At 33.8% G+C, this 18360-nt stretch overlaps 1 protein-coding gene and 1 pseudogene across 1 annotated transcript; both read left to right on the plus strand.

Moving 5' to 3' along the window:
- Positions 1–2707: 2707 nt before the first annotated feature.
- LOC110756446 (polycomb group protein VERNALIZATION 2) lies at positions 2708–9729 on the plus strand. The gene is made up of 16 exons (XM_021957880.2): positions 2708–2874; positions 3163–3300; positions 3671–3726; positions 3965–4029; positions 4467–4519; positions 5234–5287; positions 5358–5417; positions 5646–5692; positions 5795–5928; positions 7002–7052; positions 7183–7423; positions 7696–7744; positions 8405–8488; positions 8588–8667; positions 8800–8889; positions 9394–9729. Exons 2-16 carry the CDS (start codon positions 3175–3177, stop codon positions 9491–9493), a joined length of 1290 nt encoding a protein of 429 aa, XP_021813572.1. The 5' UTR covers positions 2708–2874; positions 3163–3174; the 3' UTR covers positions 9494–9729.
- Positions 9730–10110: 381 nt separating this feature from the next.
- LOC110756424 (CBS domain-containing protein CBSCBSPB1-like) lies at positions 10111–16283 on the plus strand (annotated as a pseudogene).
- The last annotated feature ends 2077 nt before the right edge of the window (positions 16284–18360 follow it).

The following is an 18360-nucleotide window of genomic DNA, read 5'->3' on the forward strand; positions in this document are numbered from 1 at the left end:
TGTGGCTCCGCCCCTGATGAGAATGGGCAGAATTTAGGAGCAATCACATGTAGCTCCTCTATTTCTAATTATAGTTTAATTTTATGGATATGGTATTTTGTATGGATATAGTTGGAGTCAAGATTGGTAAACTGTGTAATTACTATTGAATCTTCAAGTTTTATGAAAGAAACAATTTTTGAATATATATATGTATGGTGTGGGCAATAGCAGATTTGGACCTGAATTTATTGTTCACAAAAGAAAGAAGCTAATGAATGCATTGAGAAATAGCATCGCTACAAGTTTAATGAATGCATCTAATTAGCTTCTTTTATATTGTAGTGATCTATTGAGGCATTTTAAAATTGAACAATTTTTGTATATTTGTTATGTTCGAAACCCTCAAAAGACATTGTTATTATTAATATAACAATATTTAGAACTACTTTTGTTACAATAGTAATTTATAATTTATGGTAAAATATGTATGCTAATTGTAGATTAAAGTTTTTGACAAAAAAAAAGTGTAAATTAAAAAAAGAAAAAAATTTATGTAGTGAAGTTGGTTTTTTATATAAAAAAAAGTAGAAAAAGAATGAAGAAAATAGCAAACAGTTTCATCATCATGTCCTTTTTGGTTATTATACACGCTAAAAGCACTTTTGATAAAAATTTACTAAACACTTTGACTACTCACAGCAGTTTTTAAAAAACAGTTTACCAAACGCTTAGTAGCTTTTTTCACAGCACAGCATAAGCAGTTTTTTTTTAAAGCACAACAACGCAAAACTAGCCCTTAATCTTATCCCTACTATTTCGTTATCAATCCAAGCCAAACCAAACTGCAATTAATTTGGTTTGATTCGATTTTTTTGCCTATTACAAAACCACCTAATCCAAACAAAACCAGGTTTTTTTATCTTTTGACATTTATAGGTTGTCACCATCTATGTGTCATTCCCATAGTAATATCAACAATTTAAAATGAAAATGAAAATCCCTAAGAGCATCTTTAAGGGAGATGTCAAATACCAAACATCAAATTTAAATTTAATGGCTGATATGGCAATTTGACATTTTTACACAGTTTTACACTCCTCCCGATATGTCAAATAAATAATTATTGTAACAATCAAATCATTCAAGATAAAGAAAAAAATAAAAAAGGAAAATAATAAATGAAAGTAACAGCCAACTGTCTTTAAAAAATAATAAAATATTCATTTGACATCTTGCTTTTGGGATGTCAAAAGTAAAGGCTGAACCTCCAGCCTTCATTCCACATCAACTTTGACAATTCAGTTGGAGTTATGTGAGATGTTATTTCTAGCCGTTAAATGTCTATATGATACTTTTGACATATCGGTTGGAGATGCTCTAACCCATTTGAATTTGACGTCATTTTTCTCTCATAAAATTTCATCATCTTAAAAAATAAGAAGTTTTCTTACATATGAAAGTTCCCTTTGGTATATGTAAAAACTCTAATATATCTGGTTAATTTCTTATGAAGGGAAATGACTGAATCAAACTGAACCAAATCAACCACTAAATATGAATTAGTTTGGTTTGCTTAAACTACTACTTTGAAGTTTAAATCGAAGCAATTTGATTTGTAATGCTACATCGGTTCGGTGTGTGGTTTGAAGCATAAACTGGACCACTCCATACTCTGGTACTATCTATGCCTCCTACACCGTTGAAGCACAATTTTGCTTGGCTTTTCAATGATCTCTATCACATAACTTTATATCTCAAGATCTCAAATTGTGAACAACTTTCGGGGATTTAGCGATTATATGCTCTAGCTATCGGTTTTCTTCAACCAATAAGGGAGACACTTGACTTGAAGGATTTAGAATGACAATTTAGATCTAGAAAGAAGGTCTTCTCAGAAGATATTTTAGGTAATTCTTTCTGCTCAGTTAAATTATGAGATATTATAAATTGAAGAAGAGTACAATGAATTGTCTTCTAAATCTTATGTTTTGAATTTAGATTTTATGATCTTAAAGGTTATTTTAAAAATGAGAATTTTTCACATTTTTTTCCCTTGGCTTTCATAATTATAAATAATTTTTCTACCAAATCACTAATATCTAATTATTTTGAAAAAATTTTTTTGTCACTATTTTTCAATATCTTATATGGTGGAATGTGATTAATTGAGAATCACAAAATAGTGCTATTTGTATTGAGGATGACAAAACAATGCTATTTGCATGACAAGTTTTTTGTGCTTGTTGAGGGAAAAATGATGGGAGATTCGCAATTATACCCAACACAAGGGCCCAAATTATAAAAAAATTCTACATGAAATGGACTTTACACACCCAAAGTCCATTTACAACATAACAAATAGGCTTTGAATTTCCTATAAATTACAAAACTGCAATCGATTTCTTAAAACAAGCCCAATCCCAAAACTTCATAAAGAAATCCAAAACACTCAATAGAGCATCAAAGTAATTTAATAATCAAAATTAAATTCAATAAGGCCAGCTGTTATTTTTTGGATTTTTTTTTATAAAAATTAAATAGTGTAAAGTTTATCTACATCATTAATACTAATAAGGTGTATATGACTTCAACTTTTATGTAACTTGAAATTGTAATCAACCACTAAAATAATACTTCAACTTTTTCTTTACCGAGGGATAATAAAGAAAAGAATGCACCAAACACGAAAAAGTCCAAAGCAAGACTTCAAAAACGTTCCGGATTCATTTTCATACCAGACAAAAAAATTATTAAGAAAAAAGAAAAAAGAAAAAGAAAAATCCTAACGTTTACGGACCAAACTTCTAACAGCTCCTCCTCGCCTGCGCTCTGAAAGCTAAAGGCTAAAAACTCTTTCTTCTCCGGCGAATTTCCGGCCAAAACTTCTAACAGGCGAGCCTCCTGTCTCTTCTCTTCTCTCCATAGAACGTATTTTTTATTTTTTACATTTTTGTATGCTATACTTTGCTTTCTCTTATTATTATTTAGCTCACACCGAACAAATATGCTATTTCTGTTGAACTGGTGTTTATTTTTTCTTGATAATTTTATGTTTTAATTTCAACGAACCAAAATTGAAAAAGTTTTGTAGCTCAAATTACAATATGTAGCAGATCTCTGTGAAAACTAGAAATCGGAATTTTGATTTCTGTTGTTTGTTTTTGATTATTTTGTTTGCAGTAGGGATATAAGATGTGCCTTCAAAATTCTTGTGCGCATTTGTCGGCAGAGGAGGCGGTTGCAATCGAAGAGAGTCTTTTGATATACTGCAAGCCAGTTGAGCTTTACAATATCCTTCGCCCTCGTGCTCTGCACAATGTATATTTTCACTCTCTTGCATTTTGTTCCAGCTCAACTTTTTATTTATTTATTTCATCGTGCCATGTGTTAGTTTTCGGTTAGAATTGAACATTCATGCATGATAATCCGCTTGATAACGGCCGTGATTGTCAAAGTTTGATCATGATTGCACATTCAGACACCTTTGTTCTTTTCTTATTTTTGACATGTATTTGGTTAGGGATAAAAGGAATATTTGTGTTTATGTTTTCCATACTTATATTTTTATTTGCACACTCATGTAAATGCATTCGGGAATTTGTAGGTGTTCAATGGTCATTGCTGTACTCTTGTTAAAATGGTGCCGTCTGTGTTTTTATAGTCTAATCAAGTGCTTTCTATGTTGTAGCCTTTATTTCTGCGTAGATGTTTGCATTACAAAATCCAAGCAAGGCGCAAAAGGAGGTACCGGTTCTATCTTTGAATACACACAAACACGCATATGGAAGTATGTGTTTATGTATGAATATTATGTTTAGTACTTGTGTTCATTGCTCTGATTTATTTCATTTTGTCATGGCACATACGCACAAACACACAAACACACAAGCATGCTATTTTCTCTGTGAGGACTTCAATAAAACATTTTTGTTGCTGACTTTTAGAGGACAATTAATACTTTTGGCTGCATGCTATTGTCTAGGTTCAGGACTGGGATTGTAATATTCAACTATAGGGACTACAACAACACGTTACGAAAGACTGAAGGTATCATCAACTGCCCCTACTTAGCATGATGTTGACTGTAGAATAACGATGATTTAAGTTGAAAAACTTGATGAGAGTGGAAAATGGGTGTCCACAAGAAGGTCAACAAAGCATGAAAAATCCTATAGAATGCGTTTTTTTCTCTTCTTTCTCTCTTTAAGAGGAAAATGTATTGTTTAGTTTCTTATTTGAAATGGTTTGGTTTGCTGCATGGTGCTATGCACTCCTAGGACAAATATATAATTTAGTTTTTCCGCATTTGAGGTTAAACATTTAGATACCTTGGTTATACTGGTTGTAAATGACTTCAAGCCTATGGTAAACCTGAAGTTTGTAAATTTTTGTTTATATGAACTTATCTTCGTCAGCAGAAGTATCTTGAATTCAACATGATTGACACACTAATCATTATGTGTACTTCTTTTTTAAACATTCAGTTACTGAAGACTTCACCTGTCCCTTTTGCTTGATGCAATGTGCAAGCTTTAAGGTAGGTACTAATGTGGAGGTGTACTACTCTTTGTTGTCCCATTTATGTTTTGACTAAATTTAACATAAATTGTGGAATATCCAATGCTAGAGGTAAGGGAGAGAAAGGAAAACTACTCCACATCAGGAATACTTTCTCATGTACTTTGAAGTTTGCATAAAACCTTTAAAGTGTTTGCAGCAAATGCGAAAAGATTGGGCCCAAAGACTCCCAACATTTATGTTTTCATATACAACATGGTAGGAATTGCTCATCGAGTATGAAAATCTTAGTGATGTCCATATCCAAGATCAATTTTTCCTACATTATTCCTAGATATACATGCATACACACATTTGTTTATTCCTGTGAAACTTAAGCTTTGACTCTTCAACTTTTTTAAGCTTCTTTTTTCCTCAAAATTGATTTGATAGTTATTTGTAATTGTTATAGATCTATTTGATATGAGAGGCTGAATTGTTTGTGAAATGACATCGACATCCCCACCTGTATTGGCAGGAGTTTCAACTTTGTAATCATGTTGCGTATATTTGTTCTACTGAAGAAACCTAATTTATTTATTCGACCATAATATTTTTGGTTTCCTTTTTTCGTTATTCCCTTTCTTTTAAGTGACTATTTCCATGTTTTTTTTTTTCACAGCTTATATGGTTCAATTACTAATATTTACTTATTTAGCTTGATGCTGAAGAGAACGTTCATTTTCCCTTGTAGGGTCTGCGTTATCACCTGTGCTCTTCACATGACTTATTCAACTTCGAGTTTTGGGTTGGTAATGAGTATCTAGTTTCTTTCTGCTTATTCTGAAGAGGCTGCTCATAAAACATTTATTTTGTAGGTAACTGGAGAGTACCAGGCAGTAAACGTTTCTGTGAAAATTGATATATTGAGATCTGAGGTAAGAACTTTTTTATCATCCTGTTTCCATTTTCCAAATCAGAAATGCAAATAATCATTGTGATAGTTTCTTATGCCAGTGTTTAGGTACAGAAACTGAGCATCATATTTAGTCATAATTTGCAAGTGGATCATTTTCTGTGTTTTTTTATTTATGAATTTCTTTAAAATAAGTAAATGAATAAGTTATTTATGGCTAAACATATCCTGTTACATTTTTTGTATACAGACTGTAGCAGATGGAGCAGTCCCACAACTTCAAACATTCTTCTTCTGGTCGGTTTAAATCCTTGGTACAACTTAAAGCTACTGGCTAACATCCTATTTGTTCTTCAATAGGAATTCAGAGTTAATTTGGTGAAAAATTTGTTTTTGCAGTTCAAGGCCAAGAAAACGTAGGGCAGAGAACCATGGTCAAAATGAAAAGCATGTTAATGTACAATTCTTGGAGTTAGACTCACCTAGACTAGCCAATGGAATTGTACACGAGGGACTTTTTGAGAATGATGATGGTAAGTTTTTTTGGTTTTTGTGATACATTGGGTTGGTCATTTTTAACTAGTGAAGAAGGGAAAGAAACTCAAGAGAAAGAGACGAAAAATTCCGTTATATCCTCTTTTCTGCAAAGAACTGGAGAAAATATGAAATATGTATCACCACTGGCCTATTCAGAGTACCTGTAATCTCTGACAAGAATGTTTTTTGGAAATTTGATGTTTCCCTAAAATATATCCACATCTGTGTAAGACATCAGATTGGTCTAGGATTGGAGTTTTCTTTTTCATTTTGTGCATAATTAATTCTCCTCAGTAACAAGGAAACTTGAAGAGGTGTTCTTGCTCTTCTCTGGCTGATCACTGAGCTAATGCTTAAAATGGTGTGTTAATAATAGAATCAGGATCATGAAATATGTCTAAAGCGGGCCCCAGTGAATTATGACATTTCTTCTCTTTCTTTTTTATTTAGTTATTTTTTACCTCGAAAATAGCTGGTCAAGTTGGTATGCATTTGTAAATCTGGTTGATTTGTTCTGTGGTATATAGTAACTCCATGGGATATTCTTGCTGGAATGTCAGTCAATGGCTCAGATAAGTCTTGTTGTAGTTTGAATCAATTATAATAGATTTCGTAATTTTAAGAACTAACATAAAATATGTAGCATCCGTCTTAATTTTGTATATAAACCACAAACAGACTACCTGTTTGATTAATTCTATAATATTTGAATTGCATCCTCTGATTTGAATGTTCACTGTTCCAGCAGACTACCTGTTTGTGGCAAATTTAAGCTCAATTTCAGTTGCGAGGAGTCTCTGATTATTCTGATTGAACTTGAAGTGGGTTGAATGTTGTTGCTTTTAAATTCAAGCCATGCTTAGTTTATAATGGTTTCCCTTGGCCATTTTTATTAAATAAATATTTGATCGCATAGCACAGTTCAGACATCTACAGGTGCAGTAATTTCCAAATTTGTCTAGCAATTGGGTTGAAGGTTTAATTATTTACTCATATATTTCTTTTCTCGTATTCCTTTGTTTGGAAGACTGTCATTTAACTTCAATTTTGGTTGTTCTGTCCTCCAAAGGTGAGAAGGCTTCCAAGGTGCATTGGAAAGATATCCAGCTTCCATCTACAGGTGCAGTAATTTCCAAATTTGTCTAGCAATTGGGCTGAAGATTTAATGATTTACTCATATATTTCTTTTCTCGTATTCCTTTGTTTGGCAGACTGTAATTTAACTTCATTTTTGGTTGTTCTATCCTCAGAAGGTGAGAAGGCTTCCAAGCTTCGCGTCGAGTGGAAAGATATCCGGCATAGAAGGCATGAACATGATAACTATGGTCCTGATCATCCTAGTTCTGTAGAATGTGTAACATCAAGTTCCAATATTCCTGGTTCTACAGTTGGATCTCTGGAGCCTGATTGTGTTAAAATTCTATCTGGAAGTGATTCCGCACCACCTACTAAAATAAGGAAGTTAAATGGAGAGCGATCGGACCCAAAAAAGTATGTCAACCTAGGCCATGATTTTTAGTTCATGTCCATTGTTTTTCAGTATCTTATATTGATTTTCCTTATAATCACTATTTGATTAATGGTCTTCTCACGGTCATTACTATCATTTGGTTCACTTAACCTTTGGATGTGTTTTTACAGTATGAAAAGTAAAGAACTTATGTCTCCACCCTCTTGAGATTGTTATCCTTATCTAAAGGGCCCATATTGAGGCTGTTGATTGATTTTGAGACTTCTCATACTTCTTATTTTTGTTTGTCCAGCCGTATGCTCCTGCAGAAACGACAGTTCTTTCATTCTCATAGAGTTCAGGTAGTTATTGATCTCTAACCTGTTAGCTGTTTCAAAATCTTGTTTCTTCATTTATGTACTTCTTTTGCATGTAAGTTTTCTTATTATTTCTTGCATATCCATGCTGTGTCAACTCAGATCTTTGATTTTCCAAAGGTTTAACACTTGAACTGTTGGTTTCTTTATCAATCGAGAAACTTGGATATGAGCTTGTAATACTCCATTTTTCAACAATTTGGATAGTAATTTAATGCACTTACTTTCTTTCCTTTTTTTTAGTACTTAATTTGCGTAAGGTTAAATTTTATTGTTTAATGACCTGATGACTTTCTTTCTTTACATATAAAAGCATTTATTTAATATATACATAATTAGTACAAACTCCTTGCATGTATTTTAGGGTTGCATGTATTTTTATTATTTTTTGTGGTTTTCTGATTTGAAGGATTGAATTTGCAACATTTTTAATCTGTTGCCCCTGGGAATGCGTGCACCAGGCATGCAATTATCTTTAATAGGTTTCCTAAGAACTGATTCATTAAGAATAGCTTTTAAATTATGAATTATTCATGTGCATTTGAAATCGCAAGTAGACATTTATGCTGCGCACATGATCTATATTATGGTAAACTTATTACGTGTTACCAATCTGAGAAAATATGCATGATTTTTTATATGAAGCCTATGGAGTTAGAGCAAGTATTATCTGATCGGGATAGCGAAGATGAAGTTGATGACGACATTGCAGATCTTGAAGATCGGAGGGTATGCATGATATTCTTTTAGATATTGGGCCAAACACTCCATGTTTAACACTATTAATCTTAGGAACGCAAAAACTAATATCATATTGTCATGTGGCAGATGCTTGATGATTTTGTAGATGTTACCAAAGATGAAAAGCAGCTGATGCATCTCTGGAACTCATTTGTGCGAAAGCAAAGGTGATTATATTTTGCTGCTTTTGGCTTTCTGATAAGTTTTCAATTACTTTTGTGTGTGGTATCTTTGGAAATTTCAGTTGTCAGTTTATTGGGGGTTTCTTTGATGAGAAAGATTTATTTTCATTGTGGCAGTGTGCTGGCGGATGGTCATGTTCCCTGGGCTTGCGAAGCATTTTCAAAACTTCATGGACAGGAGCTAGTCTCCTCTCCGGCTCTCTTCTGGTACTGTTGTTGCATTAATTTTCTTAATCATTGGTACATTTAATGAAACATGATTTGCAGTAGAAGCAGAGGGACCAATTACTGTTGATGTCATTATGAAGAATGGTCATATTATGCATATCACTTCCTGCTTGGGAGTGCTTCTGGAATGAATAAAAGCACTTCCTAAGAACTAAAAACAATTCTTATGACTGCGTTTGGTAGGAAAATGTATAAGTGCTTATGGGCAATAAAAACGCTTTATGGAAAAGAACCTAACAGGTGCTTCTTTAGGAAGCACTTCCAAGTGCTTCTCACTTGGATTATTAACAAAATTTCAGCGTTCTTTTAATAAAAGCGCTTCCTCTGAGCACAATTGCTTCCTATAGAAGCATTCCCACATGGGCCAACATCCTTGTTGCATTTTGGAACTTTTCACTTATTTTCTTGCTTTTTGGTAGTGATGCATGTATTTGCGATTCATTGGAAAATTGTGTTTGAAATGTCAAGTGCATATTAACTCAGGTGTTGGAGGTTTTTCATGATCAAACTTTGGAATCACGGTCTGCTTGATGCGGGCACAATGAATAGTTGCAATATCATTCTCGACGGATACAAACACTAGCCAACAGATGCTATTAGAAGTTACAAAAAGTGGAGACGACTGACGTCTTCGGCTTTAGAAAGTATATAATGAGATGGGGAACTAATTTTTCCCTCGCAGGAGACTCTGGTCACCTTCTCAATGTAGTACTTTAAATTATATGAGCCTCCCATTGTTTTACATTATTGAGAAAAAAAAAAATCAGACTCAATTTATCAATATTAGATTAATGATTTACAAGTTCTTGTTACATATGATATAGTCACCCTTCTTCAGTCTCTCTCCTGGTTCTTTTGTATTTTAGTTTTTCGGATGCAGTTGTGATTCTTTTGCCCCCTGTACTGTATCATAATAATAAACTTACACCTAGACATTTTTTTTCGGGTAAATTGAGGAAGAAACAACCAGGCATGAGAGTTCCTGCTCCTGATCCTCCCCAGCAACCCCCTCCACTTGGCCCTCCTCTAGCCCTCGCTTCCGAACTACATCAACAATCTTGCCTAACAATAACTCATGTTGCTGCTATTATCACTATGCTTTTCTTTTATTTTCTTCGTAGGGTGGAGTTTGCTTGTTTCTTCCTTCTGTAATTTGGCCCATAAAGGGATAAGATTGCTAAGATTTTTTCTTGAGCAAAAATGTTGGGTGTGTTGAGTAATTCCATGGATATGGAGGAGGCTGGTAGGGGAGATGGTGGAGATGGGGAGCTGATGTTGTGGGTTGGGCTTGGTGGTAGCGGCTGGGCGGAGATGGAGGTTGCAGCTGGGAACCTTTTTATTTCTTCTCATTTTTCCTCCACATTTTTTTCCCCTGAAAAAATAACCATGTGCAGGTCACATGATAGAAATTTGAATGACATAAAAGAATAAATAAAATAGATATTTATAAAAATACCCAATCCTAGACATGTATTTATAAAAATACCCAAGCACTATTTAAACATAGAAATATACCCAAAATGGGTTTTGGGTATGTGTGTAATGATGGGTTTTGGGTATGTTTATAAATGGGTTTTGAGTGTGTGTAATGATGAGTTTTGGGTATGATTATAAAATGTTTTGGGTGTTGGGTATTTTTATAATTTCAGACCCCATTTTGGGTATTTAAATAAAACTTGACGGCTAGTCCCAAATTGGTCTATTTCGTATAATCTAAGCTCTTAATTTAAAAGGTAAATTGACAATTATGGTATAGTTTAGAGATAACCCACCTCTTTTTGGTGAGAATCGGGGCTCCAGGCCCAAAGCAACGATTAATGGCCCTAGGCCTACCTACACCTATGGTCTTCAATTTTGATAATCAAGCACAGATCCAACGACAGCGGGAAAGTTAGGCATTGCATTACAATCATATAAGGTCATGGACCTCTCCACCAGTTCCAATTGGTTGATATCGTGTGACAAACATGGCAAGACAAATACTTTTTCTTTATAAATTATATGGATACTCAATAACAAGGGGTTTTTTTTTTCTTTCACCAAGTTTGGAAGGGGGTGAGGTTGGTAGTATTATCGGGGTTCAAATTTGAGACTACTGATATGCCGGTAAATACTCTTATCACCAAGCTATGAACCCGTTAACAATAACAAGAATATTATCCACTCATATAAACACAAAATTGAGCTCTTATTACTCATTAAAGAAAGAAGGGCTACTAAATCCTCCAAATAAAAAACTCTTCAAATATTTCTCATTCAAGGACAAGAAATTTGGTAGGAGAGTGGCTGAAATTGAAACGAAGTGTCCCAAGCATGGGTGAAATTGAAATTTCCCCGCCCACGAATAGGTTGGCCATTGTTGACAACACACTCGGTGTCAGATTTGCTCAAGATTGAAGGATTAATGACTTCCACAGTTTGAAATCCATTGCACCTTAGCTTAATATCATGTCGAGCACATGCACAATCATTAGTGTGATTTCTAGCTTATAAAGCTTTTTACCACCTTTCCAGTTGAAGATTGTGTGATTTTAAGGTTGTCCATAGTAGTAAAAGTTACATGAGATGATGACGCAAGTTAGAAATTACTAAGAACTTGCAGTGATTTTTATTTGGGCTCTTATGTTTTTGGACGCCTAAGAAAAAAATTGTAATATGACCTTTTAGCAGTTATATATAGGCTATAATGAGGGGATTGTGGGTGAGGGCGTTGAATGAGGGGGACTATTCCTTGTTTCGAGCCCCAGAACAATCACCCTCGATGCCCAACCAAAGACCAGCCTTGGGCAAGGCCCATTATACCCTCAAGCTTAAGACAAATAAGCCCCTAACATTTTTACACCCCTTAGAAACACACTTCAAGCTGAATAAAATTGTCAAATCTTCAATCCTTAAAAAGAAATTAAGTGTGCGATCGTATGAGGACCATTATTGCGATTTGTGAATAACCACTTATTATAAACAAAAAGAGAGTCAACAACATTACAAAATGCATAAATCATATGAAACATGACTAACAAAAAGGATATATTGAATTATGAAACAACTAATAGAGTGTTATTAAACGAACCCTAAAATTAACTGAGTACACTATATGATCTAAGTACATTATAATTTTTAAATCAAAATGTAAATTATATACCCATTTTTAGCCAACATTTTTGGCTTCGATGCAGCCAGTTCCTCCTTCGTTACAACTTCGATTTGGGCCCACCACATGTTTACGAACACGTATCGCTGAGCTCTGCATAATGGTGCCACTCAATTTCTCAAAATCCTTCCCGAACAAGAAGTGACCATTGTGCCCCTATCCCTAATGGCAAAATTGTAAATTCACAAATGGAAATAACTTGAATAAAACGATAAATTGGGTCAGCGTGTTACATGTACTCAGTTAATTTTACATTTTGATTTAAATATTAGGGTGTACTGAGCTAATGTTAGGTTTCGTTTAGCAGCACTCTAAAGAAAACTAGTTTAATTGTTGCTCTAGTGTTTGGAGGGTTGTTTTTTTATGGTGCTCAGCTTCTTTCGATTTGTAAATGTTCTAGACTGAGTATAAGGTCCTTTGAAGAATTATGCCCTAATTAATTTATCTGAGGAAATGTTGCAGTTGAGAGGAGAGAAACTCTCATGCAAAGGGGATAACAATTTTTGCTATTCTCGGCTAATAACACAATGACACGTGGGATAACTTTTTACGTGTCGTGTTATTGGCCGAAGATAGCTAAATAGTACTATACCCGTTACATGAGAATTTATTTTCAGTTGAGAGAGAGAGAGAGAGAGAGAGAGATTCAAAACTGCCTATGTTTTCATCCCCAACGTGTCTCTCAATCTACAATGCCTAAAAAGATTAGTGCAAATTTTCAATATGGTCTCTGATATCTTCTCTCTTGAGAAAGTCCAAGAACATCTGTTGTCTAAATCATTCTTGGCCCCAACCATCTGCTCCAATTTCTCAAAAATCTCTTACAAAAGTTCATTTATGTCAACATTTATGTACAACAACAACAAAATTATAATACGATTAAATATCAGTGTAAGTAAATACCTCGTTGCACCTCTTACCTCAAATTTCCAATTGAGGTTATAGCTGTCTCCACTTCAGATGTTTGAGCAACATCAGTTAGTTCTTGTTTATTGCTTACTTCACTTTTTCAAAAAATGCTAGCGCTCTTTGCTTGCCTTCTTGGGGGCCTCCTTTTGTACTCAGGATCATCAGAACTATCTGTTTCATCATGTGCAAACATCGAACTACTTTAGTTACTTTGATATCCCAGCTCGTCCTTTCTATCTCTGAGATCGTACACCATTGTTTTGGTTCAACAATATTCCTACTTTGTAGTTTTGGTCTGGCAAAAAATAAAAATAAAAACTTCAAAAAGTAACAATGAAAGAAATATATGTATAGATAATCATATGATACGTACCAAGAACCAAAATAACAAAGAAAAATTGCATTTTTGCTTGATTGTGAACTCAGACTTATATATATAAATAAATTGATTTATTGACTCTATTGATTTGTTTATTTCAGGTGTAACCTTCGATCCGGTACGGCTTGTTGGTTCATTGGCCCGACCTATTAAGGTTTTAGGTTCATCATGTTAGTTGGGGTCCGGCTCATGGGCTTTTATGTAAGTCTGTTATGCCATATGCCATGAATCAGGTCTCGCAACCCTAACTCTTGCAAACCTCGCAAACACATCTTAACTCGCATTGGGTCTCGCAACCCTAAGTTTTTCATTGACGAACACATTGTTGTCGGACAAGATGAAATTCTCCGGTGGTAGAATCGGAGGCCCGAAACCAGCCGAAAATCTTTTAAAGGTTCTCGATCTAGGTGCGTATTTAATTTGTTGGAAATAGGCTTGCTTGTTTAAATTTTGTGCATTAGAATCTTAGTAAGAAGAAGCTCTTCTCTTCTTGTGTTTTGCGCAGTAAGCTAACTGGAAAGTGTACGGTAAAAGGGCTGCAGCCATCAAAGGCTCTGTTTTAAAGTCAAAATACCAGTGTCAAAGAAGAAGCTTGTCGTTGAATGGCTAATAGTGTAGTTGATGCTTTGTTGTTAAAGAATGCTTTTGAAAATCTCAGTGGAATACTTACGAACAATGTGTGTTTTTGAATTAGGTGTCTTGGTATGTTTTCATGGATTTTGCTGTCTAATGTTTCTTAAGTATCTATTTGTTTAGGTGGTTGAAGGATATAGCAACAAGAGTAATTTCTCTTGAGTGTAATCTTGAGGATACGTCTGTTTCTAGAGTAATGATAGGGGACCTGAAGTTTGTTCATTCTGACACTCCCACTTTTGAAGCCCTTCAAAAAATGCTAGATGGTTAGTAAAAAATTATAGGCAAATTTACTTCACGAAATTCCGTCTCTATAATTGTCTTGTTCATGTTTTATGTTACTGATTTATGCATTTACAAGAAAATTCAGGCATTTGCCTGTTCTTGAGAATGGAGAGCTCGTTGGTTTACTTGGTATAAGAAAGTGCTTACATGATACTATTGGTCGAATGAAAAAGACAGTTGAAAAGGGAAATGCTATTGCTTCTGCTGTTTGAGGTATTGAAAAACAATGGGGCACATTTTTTCTTCTAAATTTTTATCATATGCTTTTGATATTTTTGCAGCTTTGACAATTCGCTTTCTATTTGAGATGCAACTTCCAATAAATTTGTTGAGACACTTCTGAAGCGGTTGTTTAAGACATCCTTGTCTACAATTATTCTGGAAAATTCAAAGTGTGTAATATGTTTATGTTTTTTAATATTTAATATAGCTAGATATCTCGAAGCTTTTTTGAAGTTTTTATTTACTGATAGTTACGTCTTTCAGGGTTTTAACAGTTTCCCCATCAAATACTGTTTTGATGACAACAAAGAAGATGGAGGAGATGGCAGTTGTTACAGTTGATAACAAGTTGTGTGGAATTCTTACGTGAGTTTCTTGTCTTCTCTTTCTTTACATAAAGATATTGCACTTCCTTTCCCCCAATATCACTATATCATTTTACATATAAAATGAATTGTGAATTTCTCATTTGATTCTTGTCAGTTCAAGAATATCTTGATGCGGATAATAGCACAAAATCTTTCTCCAAAGACCACTATTGTAGAGAATGTAAATATCTTTTTCAATTTGGGAAAAATTTAAATCAATATGTCCTTGTCTTATTTGGCCAGAAGTTGTTACTTCTCCTTATTTTAATATTCTTATGTAACTGAATTGATTAATAGGTCATGACTTCAAATCTGAAATGTGCCACAGTTGATACACCAATTTGTGATGCATTGATTAAAAGGCATAAAAGAAAATGTTTACACATTCCTATAGTAGATGAAGGTAAGATGATGATATAGTAAGAGTAGTTTTGTTTTGTTTTGTTTGTATGGTTTAAAGGAGATTTTTAGTTTCTGATGTGTACGGATGATGTTGGTTTATAGGTGGAAATATGGTTGCTGTTGTTGATGTAGCTGATATTACTCGTGTTGTTATGGCTTATGTAGGTCACTACCTACTTTTAAATCATTACAATTAATTTTTTATTTGTTTGTTTATTTTTCTGCTTGGCCAAAGAACAAACTGTTAACATTATTTTGTTTGTTCACAAGGTTAAAATGACTAATGGATCAAGTGGTATTACTGATGCATTGGGTGATGGGCCTACAAGCTATATGATTCAATTGTTTTGGCATTCTACCTTGGTAAATAAAGATAAGGGTTTTCGAAGGTTGTATATTTGTTTATATGCGTATCTTCTCTATTTCAACATGATGTTTGACTTAATTTATTTTACATTTATATGTATTTACACAATCTCATTGTCATCTCAGTGTTGCTTTTGAAGGAGAAAAGATGAGGTCACTTTTCTTTCCATCGTCAAATTTATCTATCACATTTGCTTTCAAAGTTGAAGATAACATGAGTTTGATGCATAGATTTACTTGCAGTAAGTTCCTTGTCACAGTTACTCATAATTTTATGTGTGTCTGTGGTAGCTTTGAAATAAACACTTTTTTTTTTTCCCAAAAAGAACAGTTTGGCTAAAATTGTTGCTTGACTGGGTGTTTTATGTTTTGTCTTTCTTTTTAGATATTCAGAGTCTAACATACCTTATGACCGCAATAATTCAAAGAATGGGTGATGACATTGACCGCAACAACCTTCCTCAAATTTTGGTATTTTTTAGATAGATTACATGTTTTTTAAAAGGTTTTTGAATTTGACTTTAGAGTTTTCTCAGCCTAATCTTATTTTAAATGGTGAAAAATTGTGTAGTATGAAGATGATGATCGTGATGAGGTTATACTAGCATCAGATGAAGACCTTGTAACAACTGTGGACCTAGCAAAGCAACTTAGTTGAAAGGTATTTGCGCAAGCAAACATTTAACATCTATTAACCAAGTACATTAATTCAACTGCTAACTAAAACAAAATGGGCATATCCTAAAGCACAACTTTAGCATTACAAAATAAAATCAACCAATCCAAAACAAACCAAAGGTTCAGCCCTTAAGTCAAAACCAGGTTTAACAATATGACACCAAGAACTTCAAAATGCGCATCCATATTCCAAGTAAGCAAACTGTTACAAATTACCAGAGTAACAATGAATTGACTTAGACAGTGCCTCTCAGCCCCAAAGTTGGCAAAGATTGTAATTAGGACAAGTCTGTAAACCCAAATTACAAGCAAAACCCAAATTTGGGTATTAACAAAACGAATCCAGGTCTAAACCCATAAATTTGTGAAATCTAACATAGAACATATACACTTTGCAGTGCTTGAGATTATATTTGGATTATCTAATATTAAGGCCAGCTTTAGAAAAGGAAAAAGAATTTATGAAGTGTATTATAGAGGAGTATGAAAATATTAGTTCACGAGATCTTATAGTTGCTTGTAAGATTCGAAAGTTTACCTTGACTCCAGATTATTCCATCGAAGAATTTAGTTATGATGGTAAATCTCTACTTAGAGAAAATGGTTCACTTAAGGATGTCAGTGTGATTTCTGTAGGCATATTAGAGGAGTATGCGAAGCACGTGTTTAATTGGACACGTAGTGTGAAAGGTGGAGACATTTTATGCCCTTTTTCTTTTTGTTTTTTCAAACAAGACTTCAACGAGAATGATGTGCCTCTTTGTGTCAAAGAGGCTATGTTGAAGAAAGGGTTTTGGGGTTTATGTTACGAGAAATATGATATGTCATTGTTAGATTGGTATGGAAAGTAATAAAATCAAAAGCGGCAAAGATAAGAACGTAATTGTAAGAGATGAAAATGGATGCTAAACCGATGTCTGGCGTCGAAAAATTCTGTGAGTAGTATTTTTTTTTTTTAATGCAACTGTATTTTTATTGTTAAGTGTAATACTTTTTGTTTTATGACTAAATTTTTTTAATTTTTAATTTAACAGTACAATGTTGGGAACAATTTCTATGATTCATTTTGCAAAGTCATATCATGGTGAATTGGGTGAGAGAAGTTCTTATGTATTTCTTGATAGACAACTGTTGTTAATCAAGGTTGAGAAGACGTTGGAAGCTGTTAATTTGTCTAGCTGAAGTTCCATATTGAAGGATGATTACAAGAATTTTATAAACTTATTAAAGGATTTGCTTGAACCCGATAAGTTTTGGGATGAACGTGATAAGTTTTTCCATTGTTTTGATGATCTTAACCATTTAGAGTGAGTATTTGTTTGCTTGAATTGCATTGATTTTGAATTGTGTTGTTAGTAACTTGATATATTTGTTTTATGTGCAGTTATTAGGGGTGTAATTCGGCCGGAACGGATCGAAAACACATGTTCCGAATTCCGATCCGAAATTTTTCGGAATTGAAAATAAATTCCGATGCCGATTCCAAAATTTCGGAATATAACAACTCTATTCTGATACAGAATTTTCGGCACATTCGGAAATTTCGGAAATTTTTCGGAAGTTACTATTTTCGGAATATTCGGAATATCACTCTATATGCAATTGCGCAAATTAGAGGAGTATGCAGAGCACGTGTTTAATTTGACACGTAGGAGGGTGTATTAAATTAGGATTATAAAGCGTTTAAAAAGATTTTAAAAATCCGGGTGCATTCAATTTGGATTTAGATAAACTTTTAAAAAGTCTATAACAGGTGTGAAAGGTGGAGACATTTTATGCCCTTTTTCTTTTTGTTTTTTCAAACAATACTTCAACGAGAATGATGTGCCTCTCTGTGTCAGAGAGGCTATGTTGAAGAAAGGGTTTTGGGGTTTATGTTATGAGAAATATGATATGTCATTGTTAGATTGGTGTTGAAAGTAATAAAATCAAAAGCGGCAAAAATAAGATCGTAATTGTGAGAGATGAAAATGGATGCTAATCCGATGTCTGGCGACGAAAAATTGAGTGAGTAGTATATTTTTATTTTAATGCAACTATATTTTTATTGTGAAGTG

The sequence above is a fragment of the Prunus avium genome, chromosome 5 (genome assembly GCF_965620075.1).
Source record: "Prunus avium chromosome 5, drPruAviu1.hap1.1, whole genome shotgun sequence".
In the NCBI taxonomy this organism is placed as follows: Eukaryota; Viridiplantae; Streptophyta; class Magnoliopsida; order Rosales; family Rosaceae; genus Prunus; species Prunus avium.